This window comes from Leptodactylus fuscus, chromosome 11 (assembly GCF_031893055.1).
Source record: "Leptodactylus fuscus isolate aLepFus1 chromosome 11, aLepFus1.hap2, whole genome shotgun sequence".
NCBI lineage: Eukaryota > Metazoa > Chordata > Amphibia > Anura > Leptodactylidae > Leptodactylus > Leptodactylus fuscus.
In genome coordinates, this window is record NC_134275.1 from 9,399,772 (window position 1) to 9,425,672 (window position 25,901).

Sequence of the window (25,901 nt, forward strand, 5' to 3'; positions counted from 1 at the left end):
GGTGGGCTGCTTACTTTGTGTTTTTTATTTCAGCAGATGGGGGCGCTGTCCCTCCGTTGATTATATAAGTTCTCACATCCTTTCTTGTATGTAATTGTAAAATAAAATTATCTTCCGTCACCGCATCGCTTTCTGAATGATTTCCAGCCAAAATGGCGCCTGCTGCTCCTCTAACCATCCGGGGTAACTATTGGTGGATGCTGCGGGGCTTCTGCAGTCCAGGATGTGCCCCACAATGGCTCTGGCCTGGGACAGGGGATACTCTATCCACCAAGTGCGCCCCCTAGTGACCAGGTAATTTGTAGTACATAGTACCAGACACATCCCATAGAAATCGTACGTTTTATTTGGGGTGACAGGAGTGTAAAGCGTGGACTTATTTTACAGCATTTCTATCTCTTCAGCTTTCGGAATCAATGTCATACGTCACATTATCGAAGCCATCGATCTCGTCGGCTTGGTCAGGCAGTGCCGGACTGTCTCCCCTGTTTCTCCTCCATCTGCGGTACAAAAAGAAGAGCAGCAGCAAACAGAGCAGGGCGATGATGACTCCGATGACGATGGCCCAGGTCCGGCCCGAACTATTGTCTTTACCTGCAGGTACACACATCAGAATCCTCTTATTCATATAGAAAATGTAGACCTACAGTCCTACTTCTGTGTACACCCTACCTGGGGGGCAGTACGGCTGTAGGGTCAGACTACGTGGGGGTTGTATAACTATGTAGAGCCATTTATTGTCCTAGGAGTTGTAGTCTGCACTCCAGGGGTTGTGAAACTACAACTCCCAGCAGGTTTAAGTCTGTTCTCTGGGAGTTTCAGAACAGCTGGAGTGCTAATAGTCGTGACCCCTGCACCGGTGCAATAAAACCCCTTGGTTAAAAGAATCAGTGCAGGGGTCACTGCAGTCCTGTCAGGCCAAGCATTAGGATTGCTGAGCTCTGTTAGTATTTACTGACATGTGACAAGAACTGCTGAATGGTGGAGGTCTGACTTCAGGGACTAACTCCCTCCCCCTCTTAACCAATCTTGTTTTACCCCATTGTGAATGCACCTGAACCTCTGCGCTTAGAGAGAGACAAGTTCTCCCGCTGAAGAGAACAGGAGAGAGGGTGCATTCACTATGGGGGGTCTCAGCGGTCAGACCCCCACCAGTCAGCACTTTCTTCTATCCTATAGATGGAGGATAAATATTGTGTATCATAACCCCTTTAAGATAAGGTACAGGCCATGTCCTGTTCCTCTGAGCTCCAGCCAGCAGATGGTGACACCCTGTTATAGTAGGCGGATACACTCGCACTGCGCTCATTGTTGGGTGCTCTTATAGTGTCTATATCCAGATATTACTAATACTTATTCTACAACAATTTGAGTTTTCTTTGCTCATTGTAGTGAGAAATTGCACCGGACTATTGTGGGCAGTGACATCATCATCAGGCAGAGCCCATGTAAATCTGTACACCAGGCTCTCTAGTGCTGACCCTGCTGTTGTGCTGCCCGTCAGTCCATGGATGACACCAGTCAGGGGTTAGAGACGGTTCCGGTGTCTAAACTGATGGTGGTGAGGTTGGAGGCTGAAGGCCACTATAAATGGCAGCATCACCTAGAACTGTGATCCTGGTGACGAGTTACGGGAGATATTGTCAGACGATGACACCGGTGGCCGAGCGCCATTGGCTGCAGGAATCTGAACGTCTGAGCATTTCTTCCCACTTTACCGGCATCTTAAGACTGTCATTACCTTTTGGTGGTTTTGCAGCCTCCTGGCACAGTCTGTCAGGGGTGTACGCCAGGCTGTCTAATGCGATGACGGCGCTGTGCGGACGCGTGCCCTTCGCTGCCTCAAATACAATCTGTAAAGCAGCAGAAGAGAAAGGGGCAGATAAACTTACCCTGGACAGTCCCAGCCTGCGCCAGATTGATCTGTGTCTGGATGATAATCTGGCGCACTTTTACACCAATCATTAGGTGCTTTAGTATCCAACAAAAAATGCACCAAAATCTAGTTTTACTGCAGAACATTTTATAATAAGCTCCACCCTGTCAGTCGAGGCGCAGAAACCATTAAAGGTTATGAGATGTAACGCATGTGTGACAGTATTTTGGTGCAAATGATGTCAGAATTCTGGAGCATTTGTGGCTTATCTGCCCCACTATAGACAAGTGAACATTCCGCCCTAGTCCATAGAGGTTTTCTTACCTGGAACTCCCCGGTGCTGTTCAGTTGTAGCTGCACCTCCTGCCAGTCACTGCTCTGATAGCCATGAAGTGCCCAGACAGGTAGCAGGCCCTGAGCACTGGTCAGATACAGAATCAGCTCCCCCAGATCTGGAACAGTAAGAGGGTAAAAGTCAAAGGATCGGCTTAGACAATGGTGCATGGAGATGATTTTAGGCTGGAAGCCACTGTGTGAACATACCCTAAAGGTACATGCCAGAGAAAACAAATACTGTCTTGTGCCTGGGACAGGGCCTGAGCGGACATCAGTGTCCTGAATGTTGTATCGTGTCTCCTGATGCTGACTGTAGAGGTGTATAAATATACAGAACAGGGACGTCCTAGGTGTAGGGGCGTCTGATCGTGCCCTATGAGATTGGTGTACAAGTATGAGATATCTGCTCACCCACCACTCCACTCACTGCTATGGGTCTGCAGCCCCATAGAAATGAATGGATAGTTTGGTGCTTATTCACGGGGGCCCCAATGTCGGACACCCCTGATATCTGACACTTATCCTGTGAAGAGGGAATAAATGTCTTTGGTAGAGAAAAACCCTTTAATGGTAAGGACACGTAATGACTGGGGAGGCACAAGACGCCCACAATGATGGCCTGACTGTCGCTCGCAGTCCCCTGAGGATTTCATTCTTTACATTTGTAGAAGTTCACAGGTAAAATCCTCAGACTAATGGCCATGCTCGGGGAAGGAATCTGCTGCGCTGTCACTGTGCTGCAAATGTAAATCCCTGCAGGTCACCCGGCCAAGTCTCTGAGCGCTAGGAATGATTAGGACATGGGGGATAGGGGTAAAAAAATGGCCTCAGAGTGTCTATCTCATAATATGGCCACTTAGTAGTGAACAGACCGTGCAAGTGATCAGTGACTTACGGAAGTGATCTGAGGAGTCGGTGCGGTAGGAGAAAGTGAAGCAGGATCCAGATGTCGCCGACAGATGTTCACTGAGAAGCCAAGCCGAGGAGCCTTCAATGTGCATCGCGCCCGTATCCACATAGGCGTAATGTCCTGCACAGCGACAATAGGGTTACTATATAATGACGACACTGTCTGAGCCATTGTGGAGCACTTTGTCTTATGCTGAATACATTTAGGACAGTGACACTAAACCTGCCCAGTGTGTACTGTACCTTGTACAGAGCCCAGGCTGCGGTCCTTCTCTGGTGTGGAGCTCGGCCTGTTCATGGCTGCTCCATTTGTCCAGTCCCAGTCATACGTGTCCATAAGGGGAATGCGAACATTGGTCCAAGAGCACGGCCCCCTTTCAAAGTCACATGATGCTGCAAAATATAAGAACGGGTGAGAACAATTATAACTCTGCAGACATAACAGCAGCTAGTTGGGCCTGCTCAGATATGAGGTGACACCTAAAATCATAAGCATGGGTGCAAATAGTGGAGAGAAAGTGACGTGTTCCCGCCAGTGTAAGGATTTGCCGGGTACCTGATTCATGACAGCGATGACGGCCGATGCGAATGTCGTCCACAGCGATGTAAGAGTGATATCCTCCAGCGCCGACCGCTTCAAACAGCAACTACAGGAGGACACATCTAGTCAGGGTACAGTATGGAAATGATGGGACCCCCACAGTGAAAGCAAAGCATCATGGGAGAAATTCATCAAGACCATTGTATTGTATGGATCTATGTTGAGGCCTGTGTCACCGGCGCCACCAAGCTGTGACTCTGCGGAAATGTACACCAGCTGTTTGTCATCATTTGCACCACTTTTGTGCCATAAATACCGTACATATAGGCCCCGCCCATTAATGGTAAAGGTGGCGCCAAAACACTACTAGAAAGTCACAAACCAACAGTCTGCAACTTTATGCCAAAATTAGTGGTGCAGACTCTTTGTGTACAGTAATGTCAGTGCTGACTAGTAATACAACTTATAGACACTGTAAGGGGTACAAGAACCAGCGCCACCTCTGTCCACAGGAGGTTTCTGGTCCTGCAGGCCAGCTCCACTATAGTGAATAGGGCTTAGATATCGCACACTGCTCATGGACAAGCGAGACTGTTTTGGAAAGAAAGCAGCCATTTTTTTTGTGTGTGTGGCCGCAGACACAATACTCCGACCTCCTGCGGCTCTGAAGGCTGAAGGCCAGATTACATGGCGGACTGTGTGACAGAACCTGCCAAGAAAAATTTACCCTGGAAATGTTTCTTCTGGTGGCAGAAAGAAATCTGAATTACATTGACTTCAGGGGGATCTGCCGGAAGATGGAGCAGGACACTCTTACTTTGTCATGAATATCAGATTGCGCAGTGTGGGCCTGGTGCAGGCGCTGCAGGAGGGCCATGTGTTATGTCCGCAGTATGGCTCACACTTACTCAATACCTTCTATGTATGTGCAGATATTCTCACAACTCTGCAACAACGTACAGCACAAGATTACATGTAGATGTGCCGTATATATACATTATGTATATATGGATTCTGCCTCTATGTGCTGTTACTACCCTGTCTATGGAGTCCATTTGCCTGTGTTCCTATAAGACATGGACTCCGTCTTACCTTCCACTCCACCTCAGATGTTAATGCCGCGCGCCCGTGTCGCCAGCTGCTCGGTTTTGCATCGGAGATCCTCAGTATTTCCGTCTTGACTTTCTTCTTTCCTGTGTTCTTCTCGATATACACGACTAAGGTTCCTGCAGATTTCATACAGATTGTTAACAATGGCGCGACTAATAATTGCTAAAAAGACCCCTTTATAAACGCTCCCCACTTCACTGACTGACCTGGGTTGGTGCCCCCCGTCTGGTACCAGAAGCTCAGGCAGCCCTCGTCTGGTTGGGCACTGTACACACTGGATGTTAGAAGTGCAGACTTCTTGCTGGGCAGGCTGCCGGAGCTGGTGTCGACCACCATATAATGCCCTGTGGATACATACAAGATACCATTAGTCCCGTGTTGCCCATGCAGGTGCCAATGGTGACGGGACTACTTACCTGTGAAGCTCTGCAGGGTGTGATCGTGCGATGGCCCCACCTGCTGGTTGAAGTGGATGTTCTGATGTAAACTCCAGTTATATGCTCCCTGCGAGGAAAAGCCGCAGAGACCCGCCTCAAAAGAGCAGTGGGTGGGAGCTGCGCAAGCTCCGCCCATAACAGCGATGTCATCAATAGCGATGTGACCAATGGAACCGTCACGAACTGCTTCAAAGATGAGCTGAGGCAGGAATAACACATTATATTAGACAGGAATGTGCACAGTGTGTTCTATCTACAGCATACAATAGTAGAGCGCCCCCCGGAGTAATAGTGCAGCCTGCAGGTGTCCAAGGTGCAGTTAGTGTCACAGATTAATCTTAAAGTGGCCGTAAGTCCCAACCAGGCCAGGACTTACAGAAACAGACGAGTGGCCCTGCTCTATGCTGTGACCCCCATTTACCTCGATGGGACATATGGAAACATGTAGAGGAGCGCCGCTCTGCTGGTGGTCGGGAATATTCCTGTACACAGAATATCCAGAGGCAGCGCTAAGTCCATGTCTTGTATTCATGTGAATGGAGCATGAGCTGCAATACCACACACAACCTATGGATACAAGTGGCGCTGTGTCTAGGGAAAGATAAACTTTTCTAATCCTTAAACTCCTGTATAAATTATGGAGCACATTAAATATCCTAAAGAACAATTTCTAGAATTCACCCAATGCAGTACCGGCCCCTTATTACTCAATTACTTGGGGGTGTCTCACAATGTTAGTAATAATTCATGGGGGACAGACCCTGGGACCCCACAATCCTGTTCATTTAGGGTCGGTCTCCATTGACATGAAAAGGAGAAATAGTTACCGTATAAACTGGAATATAAGCTGAATTTTTCAGCACAGTTTTTGTGCTGAAAAAGCCCCCCTTGGCTTATACTCGAGTCAAACAAAAAAAAAAATATATTTTTTTTTTTTGGGAGGGAGGTCTATGACTAGCCGCAATAGTTATGTATAGAATCTCCCATAGAATAGTTAAAAAAATAAATAAAAAGCTTTAAAAAAAATATAATAAAAAAATAAAGTAAACAAAAGTTGTAAATCCCTCCTTTGCCTAGAATACATATAAATATTGAAAATGACTGTGACACACATACACATTAGGTCTCTCTGTGTCTGACAGTGCCCGGTCTACTGAATATAGGGGATCTGCAGTGCTCCTGTTCCGTCAGGAAGGGGTTAATAGGAGCACTGCAGATCCCCTATATACAGCCAGGCCGAATTTCACATGGGGGAAAAAAAAACCAGTCCTCAAGCTCAGGGAAGGGGCAGAGAGACACCAAAACACCCCCTCCCCTTCCCCAGCAACTACTGCACCCAAAAACTCCGACCATTTTAATTTTTGAAATTTTCCAGTAGCTGCTGCATTTTCCCCCCCTAGGCTTATACTCGAGTCAATAAGTTTTCCCAGTTTTTTATGGTAAAATTAGGGGCCTCGGCTTATATTCGGGTCAGCTTATACTCGAGTATATACAGTACATTTTTATTCAGACTGTATGGCGCCCTTAGTGTTTATAAAGAGAAGTGCCGCATGTGGTCACATACCTGGTAATTCTTGTTGGTGAGTGTAACGGTTTCCCGCTGCCAGCGATTCCCATGGGTTCCTGTGCTCGTCCAAATTAACTCTTCTTTTCCACCATTATATTTACTGAACAAGTTTAAGGTTCCTAGAGAGAGACAAAGAAAATCAGGAGGGAAGAGACGAAGAACATCAGGAGGGAAGAGACGAAGAACATCAGGAGGGAAGAGACGAAGAACATCAGGAGGGAAGAGACGAAGAACATCAGGAGCGAAGAGACGAAGAACATCAGGAGCGAATAGACGAAGAACATCAGGAGGGAAGAGACGAAGAACATCAGGAGGGAAGAGACGAAGAACATCAGGAGGGAAGAGACGAAGAACATCAGGAGCGAATAGACGAAGAACATCAGGAGGGAAGAGACGAAGAACATCAGGAGGGAAGAGACGAAGAACATCAGGAGGGAAGAGACGAAGAACATCAGGAGCGAATAGACGAAGAACATCAGGAGGGAATAGACGAAGAACATCAGGAGGGAAGAGACGAAGAACATCAGGAGCGAATAGACGAAGAACATCAGGAGGGAAGAGACGAAGAACATCAGGAGGGAAGAGACGAAGAACATCAGGAGGGAAGAGACGAAGAACATCAGGAGCGAATAGACGAAGAACATCAGGAGGGAAGAGACGAAGAACATCAGGAGGGAAGAGACGAAGAACATCAGGAGGGAAGAGACGAAGAACATCAGGAGCGAATAGACGAAGAACATCAGGAGGGAAGAGACGAAGAACATCAGGAGGGAAGAGACGAAGAACATCAGGAGGGAAGAGACGAAGAACATCAGGAGGGAAGAGACGAAGAACATCAGGAGCGAAGAGACGAAGAACATCAGGAGGGAAGAGACGAAGAACATCAGGAGGGAAGAGACGAAGAACATCAGGAGCGAATAGACGAAGAACATCAGGAGGGAAGAGACGAAGAACATCAGGAGCGAATAGACGAAGAACATCAGGAGGGAAGAGACGAAGAACATCAGGAGGGAAGAGACGAAGAACATCAGGAGCGAATAGACGAAGAACATCAGGAGGGAAGAGACGAAGAACATCAAGAGGGAAGAGACGAAGAACATCAGGAGGGAAGAGACGAAGAACATCAGGAGGGAAGAGACGAAGAACATCAGGAGCGAATAGACGAAGAACATCAGGAGGGAAGAGACGAAGAACATCAGGAGGGAAGAGACGAAGAACATCAGGAGGGAAGAGACGAAGAACATCAGGAGCGAATAGACGAAGAACATCAGGAGGGAAGAGACGAAGAACATCAGGAGCGAAGAGACGGAGAACATCAGGAGCGAAGAGACGGAGAACATCAGGAGGGAAGAGACGGAGAACATCAGGATGGAAGAGACGGAGAACATCAGGAGGGAAGAGACGGAGAACATCAGGAGGGAAGAGACGGAGAACATCAGGAGGGAAGAGACGGAGAACATCAGGAGCGAAGAGACGAAGAACATCAGGAGCGAAGAGACGAAGAACATCAGGAGCGAAGAGACGAAGAACATCAGGAGCGAAGAGACGAAGAACATCAGGAGGGAAGAGACGAAGAACATCAGGAGCGAAGAGAAGAAGAACATCAGGAGCGAAGAGACGAAGAACATCAGGAGGGAAGAGACGAAGAACATCAGGAGGGAAGAGACGAAGAACATAAGGAGCGAAGAGACGAAGAACATCAGGAGGGAAGAGAAACGAAGAACATCAGAATGGAAGAGACGGAGGACGAGTGATGTGATGAGATGGAGAGGAGGTCATCAGAAGTGAAGAGAGGTGAAACATCAGGGACAGGTAGAGGAAGATTTACAAGTACAGTATGTGCTCTAGGTCTATGCCTATCCTATGTTCGATTCAGATCTGACAAGACTGCCACAAGATGCTGGATATTTCTTAGCCCTAAGGCCAGAATCTCCACAGAGACAGCAAGTGCACATGTAACCGGACCTCTCATGAGACAGGTGCACTCTAGCTAGTATGTTAGGTGTCCATGTCTACCATGACAGACACCAATCAAACCAAGCGAACCTCACTGACTTATAATGGGATCTGCTGAGTGCTGCACTACACATTAATGATGGCAGAATTTACAGTGGAGGCTCCTGACAGGTGTGAACAGAGCCTGATAGACTGAGCCCTGTCTGTACACTGATGCTGATTTGCAGAGGCTCCTGCAGCAGACATGTACATGCATGAAATACAGATGATTGTATATACTACAGTCGTATTCCCAGACCCGCATTCACACTAACAAATACACATTTGGAGCCCCTTATGAAAGCAAAGATTAGACTGGTTAAAGTCCAACATGTCAATCCTTGTCTTACTTAATGCAGTATCCAGCAAGCCACAAACACCACCACACTTGTCCACAGGTGTCTGGTACTGTAGCTGAGCTCCCCTAAAATAACTGAAACTCAGCTGCAATACCACATATGACCTGTGCACAGGTGTGGCGTTATTTTTGAAAGAAACCAGCCATGTTTTTCTGGAAACGCATTTAACAGCAGTTTTCAGGGATCAGCCCGGTTGCTGACAGATCTAGCTAAAATCATAATGTTTGCTTACAGTAGGAGATAACACAAGTGGAGGGACAGTCCACGACTAATCTACAGTTTGAGGGCAGGTGGCAGGCATACTGCCCTATGCCATGTTACACCAACCCATAAACTCTGCAAACAAAACTATATGTCTGTGCGCCCTGCACATGTGGAGCAGGCCTGAATGTTCTCACCAGTGTCAGGGCCAAACATCCTGTGGTGGAAGGACAGGCAGGAGGTGTCAGACGGGGCAGATTGTGCATAAGAAAGCAGACGAGCCTTTGTACCACGGTCCAAGCGCGACTCTCCCGCCACAAACATGTAATGACCTGGAACAGACAGAGGTCTTAGTGCAGCCATAAACAGCCAGGAGTGTCACGGATCAGGGTGGACAGGTCCGATGATGCCGTCCTACCCACAGACCAGCAGGGGGCCCCACCTTGTCCGGTGGTGTGGTCAGATAAGCTGCCCAGTTTCCACTCAATCTCGTCTGTTGCATCTTGAAACCATCCGCACTGCCCAGTCTCAAAATTGCAAGTCACAGGATCTAGAAAATCCACAAAAATGGAAGGAATTTAGTAAGGCCACTGTTTATACAGTTTTGTGCATACAGTATAGTGCTGTCCTGCTGTAGGCCACACCCCTCCTGAGAAGCCACGCCCACTCTCTGCTACCTGTAGATGTTGAGGTGTTCCAGCAGCCAAGAAGCTGTATTCCCTCCACAGCAGCGCTCCAGTTCCCTGAAGGTCCAGGGTCCACGACTCCAGACAACACCAACTGCAACCAGGATAACAAGCACATGCTCACTACTGCCCTCTAAAGGCCTGGGGTAAAATCTGTGCGGATTGCCATCCATTACCTTGAAATCTTGTGCTCTCTCTCCCAGCGAGATCAGGACAGAATTCCACGTGTCACTCCGCTCGCCATGACTCTGCCAGATGTGGGAGTGTGTACTGAGCAGTGGGTCCCACACAAATAGAGCAAGGAAGCCTGAAACAGACAAGGGGGCGGGACTAGCATCATACTGTAATGGCCCCACAGTGCACCATAGCAGAACGGCACATCAATGACACATACCTGCAGGGCCAGTGTGGAGGTAATAGGTCATGTTCAGGACACAAGAGGGTTCGGTAGGGCATAGCAAGGGGCTGCGGGTTTCAGCATGAGTCTTTAAATTCCCCTCCGCTTTCTGTATGGTCAGGTAGGAGCCTGAAAAGACAGTAAACCTAATACAAAATGGCTGCAGGTAGTGGCCCCAGTCACTACTCCATGTTTGCTTTTCAGTAGTGCCTATTATAAGTATAGATCATCCATATAAGATCGCTGAGATTCTGACTTCCAGCACTCCCAGCATTCATCTGATGCACAGAGAATGGAGCAGGAAGCAGACAGCGCTGTTCTCGGTCTGAAAATCAGATCAAGCTAAGTTGCAGTGCCTGGGTTCAGCCACTAAGCAGAGAACAGCGCTGTCTGCTTCCTGCTCTATTCTCTGTGTTATCAGCTCCTGAGAACAGCTGATTGGTGGGGGTGCCAGGTGTCAGACCTTCACCAATTTCATACTGACCTATCCTTAGGTCATCAATAGTTATAGGAAAACCCCTTTAAATCAATAAAATCATACAAGTTCCAGCCTGATCGTGTGTTCTCAGCAAGTCTTATCTCAAATGATGACATGCTTAGAACTGTGACAACCTATGAAGCGACCATTCAGTTGTGCAGCAAGGAGGGGACACCGGCTCAGGACTAGGCAGACCTGCTGATCCGGTGTAATGGAAAGCTGAGTAAATTCTGTTTCATCATCTAACAAACTTCTTCAGAACAAAGAATATTCAGCCTGTTAGACAACAGAAGAGAACCTGAGGCTCCGCAGAAGACATGTCCAGCAGATTCACATATACAGGGGGCTCCAGTGACCTTTTTTGGGGGTTCTTACCTTCAGCAGATTTTCCCCACTTGAATCCCCCAATACTGACATCCGTCCATCCGTCCACATTGCTACTATCTGTTGTAGAGAAAATAAAATTACAATAATGTGATGAGATGGGTAAGATGCACCCTCACCGTTCAATGAACAATGTGGCCCCTAACCGGGGGCCCCTGCTCCTAACCAGGCCTGGGAGTGCTCACAGTAGTGAGAAATATGGTGAAGAGTCACAGCAGGGCCCCAGACCGCCTGTATACAGAGAATAAGGCCTCAGATAAATCATGGAAGACTGATTCATTTTGCTCAGCACTCCAGTAACATCCAGAGCTGCATTCACAATTCTACCTGTATCCTCTACACACTGTCAGCAGTTTAGCCCACACTTTACGCTACAAATAACTTTGGTGCATTATGGAAATGTAAAGAAAATAAAACCATTCACTCAGAGTCTGGGAGCCGACTGCAGGCCAGGATTGTAAGTGCAGCTCTTCCTGGGACTGGAGTATAAACATCTGCAAGTAAATATGGCTTCAAAATAAACAACCTTGTAATCTCCCGCATGTACCCCAGCAGCTTAGTGCTATATACAGCCATGTCCTACCTTTTGTACAAGCTTCTCTCACACTTCCCACCTGGCCGTCCAGTCTGGGTGAGGACATTATTGATTCAGCAAACCCACCTGCAAAATATAACGGGGAAAAAAATCACCGGAATGGCCGAGGCATGGAGCAGGCACCGGGACACAATGACGGGGCTTACAGGAGGTGGGGATTTACAATACATTAAAAAGTGCAGCCCATAGTAATTGCATCTAGTGACACAGAATAAGGGGGGTCATGTAGGACGGGGCACAGGGCAGTGTTCAGATCCAAAGCTGTGGGGAGAAGGTTCCCAATCCTAGGCATAGATCATTACATAATAAGTCCCCCCAAAAAAAATCTGTGAAAAGCCGCCATACGTGTGCAGTAACCCTGTAATAGTGCTCTGCACGAAATCTCTATATTTAGGGCCATGGATGGGATCAGGTGCCTGTGTAATCTGGAAAGTGGATCCTGTCCATGACACTGAATATATGGCTCCTGCACAAAGTCACGTGACAGCTGGAAAAACTAAGTTTTTTTTTTTGGGGGGGGGGGGGAGAGTTGCGGCTTCGATATCTGTTAGACATGTTAGATCTGAGGAATATTAGACTTAGATTCTCCAGGAATGATGAGGAACTTACTCAGTACTTTGCACCCAGGAGACAGGATCAGATCATCTATGGCGACGATCCCCGGCACTTCCCCACTGGAGCCTTCAATGAAAATCTGAAAATAGAGGAATAACATGGGGCACTAAGAACGGCATTGTCATGTCTGAATGGCGCCCCCTGCATGCTATATGATGATAGATGTGGCACATATACAGTATAAAAGCAGTCGCTACAATCCTAGCATTTACCTTACCGTACCTGATGAGGAGACAGGTGGGACAATAGGAGGGAATATTATAGTGACGCGTATGCCCTTCTATAGTCAATGTCAGAAAACTCCTCAGATCAGGTGATTGGTCCCCAATGTATGTGATAGATTAACCCTTACCTGGAATGAGCTGGTCTGACTGAAAGAGACTCTTTCCCGGACCCACATTGGGCCCCTCTGTCCTTGCAGTTTGAGCTTCACCTGGTCTGTCTGTCCGGCCTCTGTTGGGCGATATCCCACAGACAGTGAGGTCGTGCTGGACCCGTCCATGTAATAATAGAAGATGAGCTGAAGGAACAAAGCAACAAATCAGAGAAGTGGGAAAGATTCTGGGGCCATGACCATCGGTGTATTATAATAAGATGAAAGCCAACAGGACCCTCAGGGCAAGGATGGAAATGGTGAAGACCTATCATACATCTTGGCCTGTGGGGATCTGCAGAGGGGTAATACAAGGTATATGGGGCAGCCTCACAAACAGAAGGGTCACAGGTCAGACTTTGGCGCACCTGATTGGCAGGGAAATGTTTGGTTTTCTATTACTCAGAACTTACATAGCAGAGCTGAGCGCCATCAGTCTGTAACACGGGGCTCAACAAACTGTGTGAGCCGCCCTGAGGAACGCGCACAAAATATCCTGAAATGTAAAAAAAAACAAATAGAAAAAGGGAAGTCAAGTGCCCCAAATACCCAAATACAAAGACCACACCGTGTCAGAGAATCACCCGGCACTACAACCCCCATCGTGTATGACTGATGAATGACTATTATTGTAGTCAAATCCCGTGTGACTGCTGAATTTAGGCTTATCATGTGTGATACTCTGTGCTGAGATACTGTATCTAAGCTGATCATGTGTGATACTCTGTGCTGAGATACTGTATCTAAGCTTATCATGTGTGATACTCTGTGCTGAGATACTGTATCTAAGCTGATCATGTGTGATACTCTGTGCTGAGATACTGTATCTAAGCTTATCATGTGTGATACTCTGTACTGAGATACTGTATCTAAGCTTATCATGTGTGATACTCTGTGCTGAGATACTGTATCTAAGCTTATCATGTATGGTACTCTCTGCTGAGACACTGTATCTAAGCTTATGTATGGTACTCTGTTGAGACGCTGTATCTAAGCTTATTATGTATGGTACTCTCTGCTGAGACACTGTATCTAAGCTTATCATGTATAGTACTCTCTGCTGAGACGCTGTATCTAAGCTTATCAAGTGTAATATCTAATGCCATCATGTTTATTATTGTCTGCTGAGCTCCTGTATCCAAGCCTATCATTGGGATACAATCCGCTAAGTTTTGTGCCTAAGCCAGTTATGTGTGATCCTGCCTGCTGAGTCCGTGTATCTAAGCCCATCATGGCTCTGAGTTTCGAATCATGAAATGGTTGTTGAGGTTGATCTTGTGAGGTTCATCTTTTTCACCTGCTCGGCTGTTCTTGGTGTGGTCTCTCTCCGGTTTGGAGCTGTATCCGTTCACTCTTTCCCATGTAGAATTCCATGTGCACGGTTCACTTTCAAAGCTGCAGGACTGGGACATGTCTGAAATAAGAGAGTTACCGCTAGAGGAGGAATCAAGACCAAAATAACCTTCTGGGCGTATCAATCAAGGAAACAGAGTAACCCCCATAACCTGCTCATTCCATCATCAGTGACATAATAGGTGGTGATATATGCCCGCCATCAGCTGTAACTATACCTTCCATATGTGATATCTACACAGGCCTAACATATATCTGAAAATGACAACATGCAGTGTGTGCGGTGTATAAACTCAGACATTACCGCAGCCAATCTCATCAGAAGCGTCACCACAATCATCAGTGCCGTCACAGAGCGAGTCTGTCTCTACACAACTTCCACGAGTGCAGCGATACTGCTCAGAGCCACATTGTGTCTGCAGACCTAGAAATACAAAGGGAAGACCTCAAAGTAACACTGCACCCCTACACAGTAATATTCTCCCATTAAGTGAAGTGACTATTTCTTTGTAATATCTCTTTTTTTGTCTGTACTTGAACCCTACAAATTGTACAGCGCTGCGGAATATGTTGCCGCTATATAAATAAAATGTATTATTATTATGAAGTAACTCTGTGTAATTGGGTAATATAATACCTTGCAGACTGCAATGACGGAACTCCAGATCATCCAATGCAAAACTTCCCCAGTTAAGAGTGTTGCGGGTGGCAGTCAAGATGATCTACAGAACACGCACATGTTATCCTATATCATGTATAAGAAAGCAAACGCTAGGAGTGATTATAGATATAAGTGTAACCTGGAACTCTCCGGGGATCCTGCCGGTGAATACGACCGCTCGTCTCCATGACATGGCGCTGTTCTGTGTGCTCTCCCACAGGGTATATATTTGGGTACGGTCTGCTAAATGCACCGAGAGACTCCCGTTCACCTCAGAAGAAGCTAAGAAGAGGGTAAAAATGGAGGTGAGATTTAGGTTTGTGGCAAGGAACTGAATTAAATAAACTGACCGCACATTAAAGTTACAGGATGACCCATGAAAGACAATAAAGTCATCGGATGGTTCAGGATTCCTTCTATTTATGGTGGTTCGACTTACTGAAAGAATTCATGTGGTAGTGGATGTGGATTTCACATGTAGCTGCAGCATCTCTAAGGACTGGTGACTGCAGTCGCGCAGATACAGCAGATTTGCCACTCTGTCCTTCCGCCATCATGAACCAACCTGTGAGAAGGAAACAGTCAGCCATCTTGGTTACTGCGCAGATGAGTAATACATTATAAGGCTTCGTGAACATGTGCTGAGTCCTTGGATGATACCCACGTGCCGCTTTGGACACTGCGGACCCAAAGATCTGCTTCAGTGAGCCACCGCCACTGAATGGACCTGTCTTGAGTCTTGCCCCAGGGTAACAGCCCCATACAGGGCTTGTGATAATACACAGGTGTATATATGGGGCCACAGAAAATAATGATAAAACAAGGCTAATACAATGACCTAGCACACAGTTGTGTACATGGAGCCTTACACTGGATAACTGAAGTTTGGGGAAACTGGGCTGTATTCCCTTTGGGCCCACATTGACTATTATTGTTACAGGTTAATGGAACGTTTACTAACTTGACAGTAATCCAATAACTTCTCTGTACCAGACTTTGCTCTAAATTGTGCACATAGAAGTTCTCTTCAATATAATCATGGAAAACAACTGAGCAAACTAAATGAGAGACTTACCCCATCGGTTCCCCAGGGTGTGATCGGCATGAGGACGCGACCTCCACAAGGGGGAGCCCCGCTGGTCTCTCACCCATCGGTAGTCAGACGTGCTTATGTCTTTCCAACCACAATCATCCTGTTCAAAGTCACAGCTGAAGGGTCTCCCCCAAACTGGAGAATTTTGGTGATATCCTGGAGAGAGAAGGAACCATCACATGCAAGAAGGGTGACAATCGTAACACCCAACCTCTAAACTAAACCTCTATGTTCTTATTCCATTGGGCTAACAAAAACCATAAACAACATGGACGCCACACACCCTAAAAATGAGGATGGGTAGATAAGACCTAAAAGGTAGAAACTTGTATCCCTGTAAAATGGAGAGGCCCCCGCAGAGTCTGTACATCTGAGGCCATTGCTATACCCGCACTCACCGCACTGCCGTTCATCGGAGCAGTCCCAGCAGTCACATATAAAGTTACAGCGATCCTCTGTGCTGCTGTCACAGGGTGAAGAGGAGAGAACAGCTGAGGAGAGAGAAGATGTGGATCAGGCAACACAATGGGACTTGTTTAACCCTATAACTCCCACGGATTAGCAGTATCCTTATTAATATGTCCATGTATATGGAAGCGCTGTAGTTTAGGGCTGGCTATCACATGTATACAGCTCCAGTCGTGGTCCTAATGCAGTGACCTATTGTATCCATACAGGGGCAGCACACGCATTCATAGATCCTGTTCTGGGCTGGCCATCCTCTTTCCTTACATGTATAATTATTAATCCACAGCACAACAACTATGGCATTACTGTACAACTCAACATTCCTGCAGTGTGAACAGGGGCTTGGGGTATCTGTAGTCATCAGATCTCACCAGAAGTCAGAATATGAGAAAACTTCCATGGTGTAGGAGGGAATTCACACTCTCAGGATTCGTCACCTTCACATGAATCATGGTGTCATGCCAAACACGGACACAAATTCAGTATCTAGATCAATATATGACTTTCCAGCACTTACAGAACTACGTGTCCCTGCATAACCTTCAATACTGTCCTCAGAAGTGCTAGGAGATTTTCTATGAGATACCTATGAGATTTATACCCATTATGGAGCTGGGCCACTAGCATGTCCTCAACTGTTTGGGAACTACAAGTCTCAGTATGTCAGGAAGGGATTTGCTTTCTGCTACAGGTCCTAATAGAATTGGGTAGGCTGGGACTTGTAGTCCCACAAGGCGCTGTTGTAAACTGCAGATTAATAGGACTTGATGGTGAGGACTGGTGTTGGTTTCCGAGCTGCAGCGGCACAACATAAAGCTCTTGGGCCCCTATATAAATTAATGAACATGTCCCAACGTACCATGTGCTATTGATAATACTGCTGTTTTATATGCCAGAGGCGCCCCCTAAGCCTATGGGTCCCAAGTGCACCTGTGGCCTCAACTCTCCCATAACTGCACCCTAATATGGACCCTATAGTCAAGTGCAATAGCTGTATTCATCACATCTCCTAGCGTACATGTATAACATATCCACTGGCCACAATTCATCAAACAGAAGCCAAAAAGATGTCCTTGTGTCCTGTCAGGCCGGTACATGCCTGTATACCTTACATTATTACTATATACAACGGCACAATCCACTACAGGTGAGCACGGTCCCTCCTCCATACAGTCGCCTGACATCACCCACTTCCCAAATCGTAGGGGAACGTGACAAACAACCAATACAGTCACCCTAAATATATAGGGGACAATTAACTCTTCAAAGCCAGAAAGTACCATAAAAGACCAGATGTGATGGTGGGCACTTACCGGAGCTGAACAAAGCGAGCAAGACCAGATAGATGTGTAGACTCCGCATGATACACTCCTTAAAGAACTCAGAATACTGCAGGGAATCTTTCAGAAATAGGGAAGTGGACTTTCACCCCTGGAGAAGAGCCAGGCGCTGCAGAATAAGCAGAAACCACCACCACAAAGGGGTAAGAAAAAATAAGAACAAAATGTATATTGTATATATTCACGTATGCTGGTATCACTCCTCTATATGTCCAATACAGTAATGATGGGACACAAGAGCGCCATTTAGAAGTCTAGAATTATAAAAAATGACACTTAGCATAGTTATTGCTGTGTATTGGACTGTTCTGCTACTCTCTCATAGACCATTTCCATCTAGATACTGAACCCCCAACCTGATACTTCTCCTAGCTGCAGCTCTGTATCCAAACAATCCCCTGCGAGATGTATACAGCAGTGGCAGCAGCATAGATGTCACCTATATCCATGCCAGAGAGGTGTATTATGTGGAGTCCGGCCTGTACAGCTCACAAGGGGTTGGAAACGTCGGCCTGGTCCTGTAATGGGAAATAGAGACATATTATTATTGTGTAATAGGTAACCTGCCATCCAGGGATCTCGGAGATTTTGTGATTCCCTGGAGAAGCTGCACTATAGGCTTATTGGTTGTCACCTGTTTACACAGTTGGTGCACATTTGCATTGCCCTTTTAGGTTAGGCCTACAAGAGACTTTGGCGGCGTCTTCTGGTCAGTGCTGGAGCTTTTTGTGACTAGCAGTTGCACAGATGCAGCATCCTTGGGGTCTAAAGGAAACTCCATTCATTTATATTAGTGAAGGAGTCACATTGTGACCCAGCAGTTTTTGGTCAGGCAGCCTAAGTCCCCATGTAACCCCACCTTACCCCATTCAGCTGCATGATCGGCAGCAGATCCCTGTTTACACAGAGCGAGGCGCTGCGGATAATCTGCCCCTATCATTTTCTGGCCTGGATTCCCCCAATGTGCATTGGGTTTAATGGTTATGTTCACATGTTCAAGATTTTTCAAAGGATCCAGGATGAAACTCCCGATTTCTGCTGCACATGAATTATACACCAAATCCGCTGCTAAATCCTGACAGAATGCTGAATGTATGAACATGGCCTTACAGAAAAGCACCAACTATGAACATAATTTACACTTAAACCACTAGGCCATGACAACACTGCAGATCTGGGTAGCTGGTGTCAGTATACACTGTAGTTCTGGCTTGCTATTCATAAACTAGGATCACAATGAATATCGCTACCCTTCCTGACAGGCGTTTATGCAACTCTGCGGCTGTACTAGGAATTCTGGGAATTAGGGGAGGGGGGGCCAGATACCAGAGGTGAAATATGCACACACAGCGCCCATCGTGACCTGCTTGTGAAATACATAATGACTGACACCGTGCACATCACATCTGACCTTAGCACCATTCTGCTGATCGCGGCTATTAAGCCATAAAAAAGTGTTCCAAGAATTTATGACGCGACTGTGGGACAATGTGGAGCTGAAACCCCCATCCTCTCCGAGCTGCGCAACGTGGGGGTCATTCACACAAGCTGGACATGGATGCAGGCCTGAGTCCAGGGCAATACAGGAGTTTATATAAGGGATGATAAAAACACAAGATGTGGAAGGTGCAGAGCTGACAGCAGCACAGAGTATTTCAGGAAGGGTGGCAGTCACCAGTCCACTCAGATGATGATGGTTAGAACAGGACTGTATGTGGCGGCGCTATGTCATCTGAAGACAGCAATGGAAACCAGAGTGAGTGTTACATAGTAGAACAACGAGACCTCACAGCAGCACTAAGTATTTCAGGAGTGTGTTGCCACTATGGGAGGCAATAACCAGTGATGAGGATAGTGAGGACAGCGCTGGATATAGAGACAAGGGGAAGGTAACAGAGAGCAGGAGAAGAGCAGCACAGAGTATTTCAGAGAATTGTGTTCATCACGTGTATGGTAATAATTTGGCTGTATATAACAGTGTCAAGATATGAGAAAGGGATTGGCAGCAAGACATAGCAAGATAGCTGTGTACCCCAGCAGCACAGAGTATTTTCAGGATTTAACCATACCTATTAGATTACATATGTACTGTTGTAATAAACTATACATATGAATATACGGCACAGTGTGTGAGCAGATACTGCCATATACACCTGCATATAAGATGTCACTGATAACCTGGAATATCACTACCACTTGCTCGCAGCTCTTCTTACTTCTCCAGGACATATGCTGCTCCTTGGCACGGCCGCACCTCCAGATACACGGTCCAGAAGGGCAGTGGGAGATTTCCTACCAGTCTGCGTGACGCCATCCTGCCAGCCTAGGAGCATCGCTATCGAGCTGTAAATACAGATGAATACAGACACGGCACCTAGACTGAATCTACACTAAAAGATGGCCGCCGTCTTACACTATAGGGTGGAAATGATAACCAGGGCTCGGAGCCATTTATCAGGCAGGTGGTGACCATCCCTCCCACACACGGCAGTCATGGATGGAGAAGCAGCCCTTTAACTTAAAAAATATCAAGTCCATCACTTAGCTCAAAAAATCTACTTGCCGTATTTTCAATGATTTCTTATCGTCTCTAGTCACTTCCAGAGCTGCTGGAAATATTCTGCTGGTTGCCCATGGACACAGACAGCAGTTCCTAGTTCAGGCATGTGACGTAACAACCTTGCTCTCTCTCACTGAACTCCCAAAATGCACAGCGAAAGTGAATAGGACAGAACTGCAATACCTGGCACAGCCACTATACAACGTACGGCGCTGTGCTTGGTTTTCTGTAAAGAGGCCGCAGCACTCACGTCAACGATGTGTTCTCTTCAAGAAGCTGATTTGTGGGGGTCCCAGATTGACGATCACCTAATAGGCCTGTAAAACCCCTTTAATTAAGGACAACAAGGCTGAGTGTACATTGCCAGCATGTTCATTTATTTACACAGGACTTCAGACAGACACCGTACAGGGAAGTGCCTGCTATAAGGGAGCACAATATGTAATACATGCCAAGTAACAGTCGGTGGCACGGAGCTTTATAGCACCCCCTGCTGGTTGCAGGCAGTGGAGTGAGCCAGTTTGGTTATACAATGAATCTTCTTGTAAGCGCCAGCAATGATATAGTCCTTACAATCAAGTTCACAGGCCAACAGGGGGCGCTGCACTGACCTATCATCATACCACCTGGTCACCATCCCACTGTTACAGCAAATCTATCGTGAATGTTTGTTAGCACAACGCTGCCCCCTTGTGGGGAAAAGGCAGAGGGGCAGCTTCTTGGTTCCCAAATATGATGAGGCATTGGTGAGGGTGTCATGGGGTCTCCTTATTTAGTATCCTTCATCTGACCAGGTCACTTCATAGTCTGGATATTTCCTTTTTACCAGTTCCATGGTTGATGCATGTCTGGCCCGGCCAAAACCCTGCAGAGGAAACAGGAAAGCGAATAATGAGCCACAAGCGGGAAAGGGGATGTCGTAAAACCTCCAGGTGGGGAACATGCCCATTACTTATCACCGTCGCCTGCAAGGGTCCCCACCTCTCCCCATCCACAGCCATAATAATAGCTTTGCCTGGTGTGTCCCTTTAAGAGGTAACAGCAGATCAGCGCATTGATTTGCACCGTTGTCTAACTATAGAGTATGTTACACCGCCAGACAGTGTGCGCCAGACAATCAATACATCAGTCCCTGCCAAAGCTGCAAACACCAGCAAAACCTGCACCCACATGGCATTGAGCAAACATCAACCCATAGATCTTAGGAAATGCATTAAGATTACATAAAGGTGCAACGGAAATTCCCCCGTGACAGGACAACCACATGGAATCTGACAGCACTACGAGCAGCCCAAAACATTGGTGATCTGTTGCTCTCATTGGGGTGTAAGCAAACATCACCATGAGCATCAGATGAGACAACAAGGACAGATTACCACGGAGTAGCCATAGATGTGGATTTTCTTGCTGCCACTGGAGTGGTTGATTCTGCCTCCTCCCAGACACTCGCAATCGTAGACTCGATCCTTCTCGATCTCTGCAGCCGCTTTGTCATAGATATCAGCTGTAAGGAGAAGCAAATGTCAAGGAGCTTATTCCATAGAGAAGATAAGATCATGAATTTAGTAAGCTCCCCCTTGATGTGTAGATTAAAGGGTTTGGCCACTTTCAGACAAATATTGACAAACAAATGTACAATAAAAAGATACAGAAAGTATATTGGAAAATTGTATATCTTTTTATTGTACATTTGTTTGTCAATATTGGTCTGAAAGTGGCCAACCCCTTTAATCATAGTACTCCAGCAGTGGGAGTAACCTTCTTGAGCACTGTACATGTCACATGTAGAGTAACCCCAGCAGTCTGACATCCTATATCTCTGTCACTGCTCTGCTAACATAGACTCATTGGATCCCATATAACATGACATACATGACATATATGCAGAGGCCTCACTTATACCGTCACCATCCATAGGGAAAACTAGGGCGATAATGTTATGGGGCCACATCGGTCTCTGTACAGCAATGGAGATATTCTTACCGGATTATTAATCTAGGACTGATAGAGCATCATGGAATAGCAGTAAAATGGGAGTACTCGCATCTAACCCAGGGGAGAGGAACCCCACTGCACATATCACTCACACTACTGGGAGTACTCGCATCTAACCCAGGGGAGAGGAACCCCACTGCACATATCACTCACACTACTGGGAGTACCCTCACTACATGCAGTCACCCACTGCTCATTGGATGGAAGTATGAAGAGAACTTCAATAGATTACATTAATTAATTAGCCCTTCGTTACTTTTCCTCCTCCACTGCTGAGAGTACGCTCATTACTTCTACTCCCCAGTACTTGTAGTATTGCCATCACTAATATTCTCCACTGCTGAGAGTACAGCTATTACTTACGCTCTCCTTATACTAAGGGCTAGTTTACATGTAAATTACGTGTGGCTTATTTTGGTCCTGAAAAAAAAGCTTCCTAATTAGGAAGGTTTTTTTGGACCTTGCCGTGCTCTCCTGCGTTCACACGGAGATTTTTGGTCAGGAATGTGATCAGAAATCCACCTCAAAATCAGCCTCCAAAAAAAGCTTCCCCATAGAGTTCTATTGGGAGGCTTTTTTTGGAGGCTAATTTTGAGGCGGATTCCTGGCCAAAAAACTCCGTGTGAACTGAGAGCAACTTTTTTTGGAGTTTTTTTTTTTTTTTTTGTAAAAACAGCTTAAAAAAAAAGCCAGGCTGTTTTCCCCTCCCGTAAAGTGAATGGGCCGAAAAAAAAAGCCTCGCTGTTTCGGTCGCTTTTTTTTTTTTGCAAAAAAAGCTAGGCTTTATGCAAAAAAAAAAAAAAAAGCTAGGCGTTTTTCGCCTCTCATTCACTTCTATTGCTTTCTTCAGGCGGAAAACGCCCGAAGAAAGGTCATGTCACTTCTTTAATTCTGCTAACAGTCTACATAGACCACTATTGTAAAGGGGCCGATTTTGAAGCGAAATCTGCTGTCAAAATCAGCCTCTTTGCCCCCGTGTGAACTAGCCCTTAATACCTCTCCCCCCTTTTGTCCCCCTTATAGAGGACCTTTCACCACCTCCAGTATTAGTTAATGGCTCCACTAATTCTGACACACTTGGTTTTCTCTCCCTCGCCCCCACTATTCCTGAGCAGTGCTGGTAGTTTTGGTGCTCGATATGCTAATTAGACTCTCTAATGCCAAGTAGGTGGTGTCAGGCAAAAGCAGACAAGGGGGCGTGACTCAGAACGGTTTGCCTACCATTGTGCATGCTCGAAGCCGCCCGTCACGTCTCTGTCCCCGGTGTCCCTGCATCTTTCGTGACCATTGAGGTCAGTCAGCGGTCACTGGAGAGGGATCAGTGACATCACCAATCCTTCTCCAGTGACCGATGTGGGAATGAGACGAGGTGCACAATGGTGGGGCTGCAGTGACATCAGAGCACCGGGCCAAGTCATTCTCTTCTCCAGACCATAGTATTAGCCACTTTGTGTCTGACATGTTTGGTCCTCGCTGGGTAAGGTCACCAACTAATCCTGTCAGTGCCGCCGCCTGAGGCGAGACGCTCAATCCTCAGACGTGGCCCTGACCCCACACAAACCACCTGGATCCGCTTTTCCTGGACAAGCCCTTTCATTGGTCCATATTCAGACCTTGTCTGTGCGAACAGTTTAATAACAGTCTATAAAGAAGAAAAGATTTTACATTTCTTATCAGTGACCTCTGTGACCCTCCAAACATTACACACCGGTATGACGTCACTACCAGCCCCGGTACTATACACAGCCGGTACCGCAGGCACTAGTGACATCTGAGGTAACATTCCCGCCTAGGGGCGGGGCTTCCTGTCACACATGGCGGCTCCTCTCACCGTGATACTCCGCCCAGCCGTATCCCCGCACGATGTCCTTGTACTCGTCCGAACCTTCCCTCACATTGACCCGAATTAGCACGTACTTAAACACGCCGTCCGCGTCTACGTCCACCTCAGGGATCCGCTCTAGACCCTGCTCCGCCATCTTCAGTCAGGGAGAGAACCGTAGCCAATCAGCTCTCATCCCGCCCTCATCTGTGACGCGGCCAATCAGAAAGCAGAACACTAAGCGAAGGAAGGAGCGTTGGTGGTACGTCACTTCCTGTGACACTGTAACCATGGAGATGAGCTCCTACTCATTTAGAGGCTGCAGGCTGATATACACTGAATAGATCTATTAGAAGATTAGATTTATTCATTATTTTATAGCCAATTACATCAAATATTGCAAAAAAAATTTACTCTATGTCCACTATAATAAAATTTGACTTAGTGATGTAGGAAACTGATGTCACACCAATTCCTCCAAGCAGGAGCATAATAGGCTGAACAGGCCCTAGATCCTAATACAGACCCCAGACCAGACCCCTAAACTGATACAGACCCCAGACCTTCCAACCGTCCCGATTTCCGCGGGACAGTCACGATTTGGGTGACATGTCCCGCGGTCCCGGTTGGAGGGAGGTATGTCCCGATTTCAACTCAGATCTGCGTCCAGAGGACGCAGATCTGAGTTGAACACATACGCGGCTGAAGCAAGGAGCTGACACAGGTCAGCTCCTCGCTTCGCCGCTGCCCGCCTCTCTCCCTGACACATGCGGCTGAAGCTGCTCGCGTGCTCGCTTCGCTGCTGCGTCTCTCTCTCGCTGACACATGCGGCTGAAGCGAGGAGCTGACCTGTGTCAGCTCCTCGCTTCGCTGCTGCCGCCGGCTCCTGGCTTGTAGACGCGATGTGACAGCGGAGGAGAAAGTAAGTTTAATGTGGAGGTGGAACGTGAATCTGGGGGCAGATGAAGGAGAGGACGGTATGACAGTGGGGGCAGAGATGGAGAGGACGGCGTGACACTGGGGGCAGAGATGTGGGGACATGAATCTGGGGGAAGAGATGGGGGACATGAATCTGGGGGCAGAGATGGAGGGACATGAATCTGGGGGCAGAGATGGGGGACATGAATCGGGGGGCAGAGATGGAGGGACATGAATCTGGGGGCAGAGATGGAGGGACATGAATCTGGGGGCAGAGATGTGGGGACATGAATCTGGGGGCAGAGATGGAGGAACATGAATCTGGGGGCAGATGAAGGGTGTATATGAAACTGGGGGAGAGATAGAGGGGGGACATATAATTTACGGGTGACTGTAGGAGGATTATACTGTGTGCGGGCACATGAAAAATTAACGAGTGGGTGGAGTCAACACAAAAGCGGGCGGGGCTAAATTTGGCACGGTTCTTCAAAAGTTGGGAGGTATGCAGACCCCAGACCTCTAAACTAATACAGACCCCAGACCAGACCCCTAAACTAATACAGACCCCAGACCAGACACTTAAACTAATACAGACCCCAAACCAGACTAAACTAATACAGACCCCAGACCAGACCCCTAAACTAATACAGACCCCAGACCAGACGCTTAACCTAATACAGACCCCAGACCAGACGCTTAAACTAATACAGACCCCAGACCAGACGCTTAAACTAATACAGACCCCAGACCAGACCCCTAAACTAATACAGACCCCAGACCAGACCCCTAAACTAATACAGACCCCTGACCAGACTCCTAAATTAATACAAAC

General features: G+C 47.0%; 2 protein-coding genes across 2 annotated transcripts; both read right to left on the reverse strand.

The window, feature by feature from the left end:
* Positions 1-328: 328 nt before the first annotated feature.
* Positions 329-17,896, reverse strand: MAMDC4 (MAM domain containing 4). The gene is made up of 28 exons (XM_075258973.1): positions 17,748-17,896; positions 16,365-16,457; positions 15,949-16,122; positions 15,313-15,438; positions 15,013-15,155; positions 14,850-14,934; positions 14,517-14,636; positions 14,157-14,273; positions 13,273-13,355; positions 12,839-13,006; positions 12,481-12,565; positions 11,860-11,937; positions 11,268-11,336; positions 10,412-10,543; positions 10,194-10,324; positions 10,009-10,111; positions 9,774-9,881; positions 9,529-9,663; positions 6,774-6,895; positions 5,189-5,408; positions 4,979-5,116; positions 4,755-4,888; positions 3,678-3,768; positions 3,365-3,514; positions 3,108-3,242; positions 2,201-2,328; positions 1,742-1,853; positions 329-594 (listed from the first exon to the last, which is right to left on the reverse strand). The coding sequence occupies exons 1-28, from the start codon at positions 17,794-17,796 to the stop codon at positions 401-403; spliced, it is 3,423 nt and encodes a 1,140-aa protein (XP_075115074.1). The 5' UTR covers positions 17,797-17,896; the 3' UTR covers positions 329-400.
* A 2,806-nt stretch (positions 17,897-20,702) lies between these two features.
* On the reverse strand, positions 20,703-24,344 carry PHPT1 (phosphohistidine phosphatase 1). Its single transcript, XM_075260367.1, has 3 exons — positions 24,161-24,344; positions 21,711-21,838; positions 20,703-21,199 (listed from the first exon to the last, which is right to left on the reverse strand). Exons 1-3 carry the CDS (start codon positions 24,306-24,308, stop codon positions 21,107-21,109), a joined length of 369 nt encoding a protein of 122 aa, XP_075116468.1. The 5' UTR covers positions 24,309-24,344; the 3' UTR covers positions 20,703-21,106.
* Positions 24,345-25,901: the final 1,557 nt, after the last annotated feature.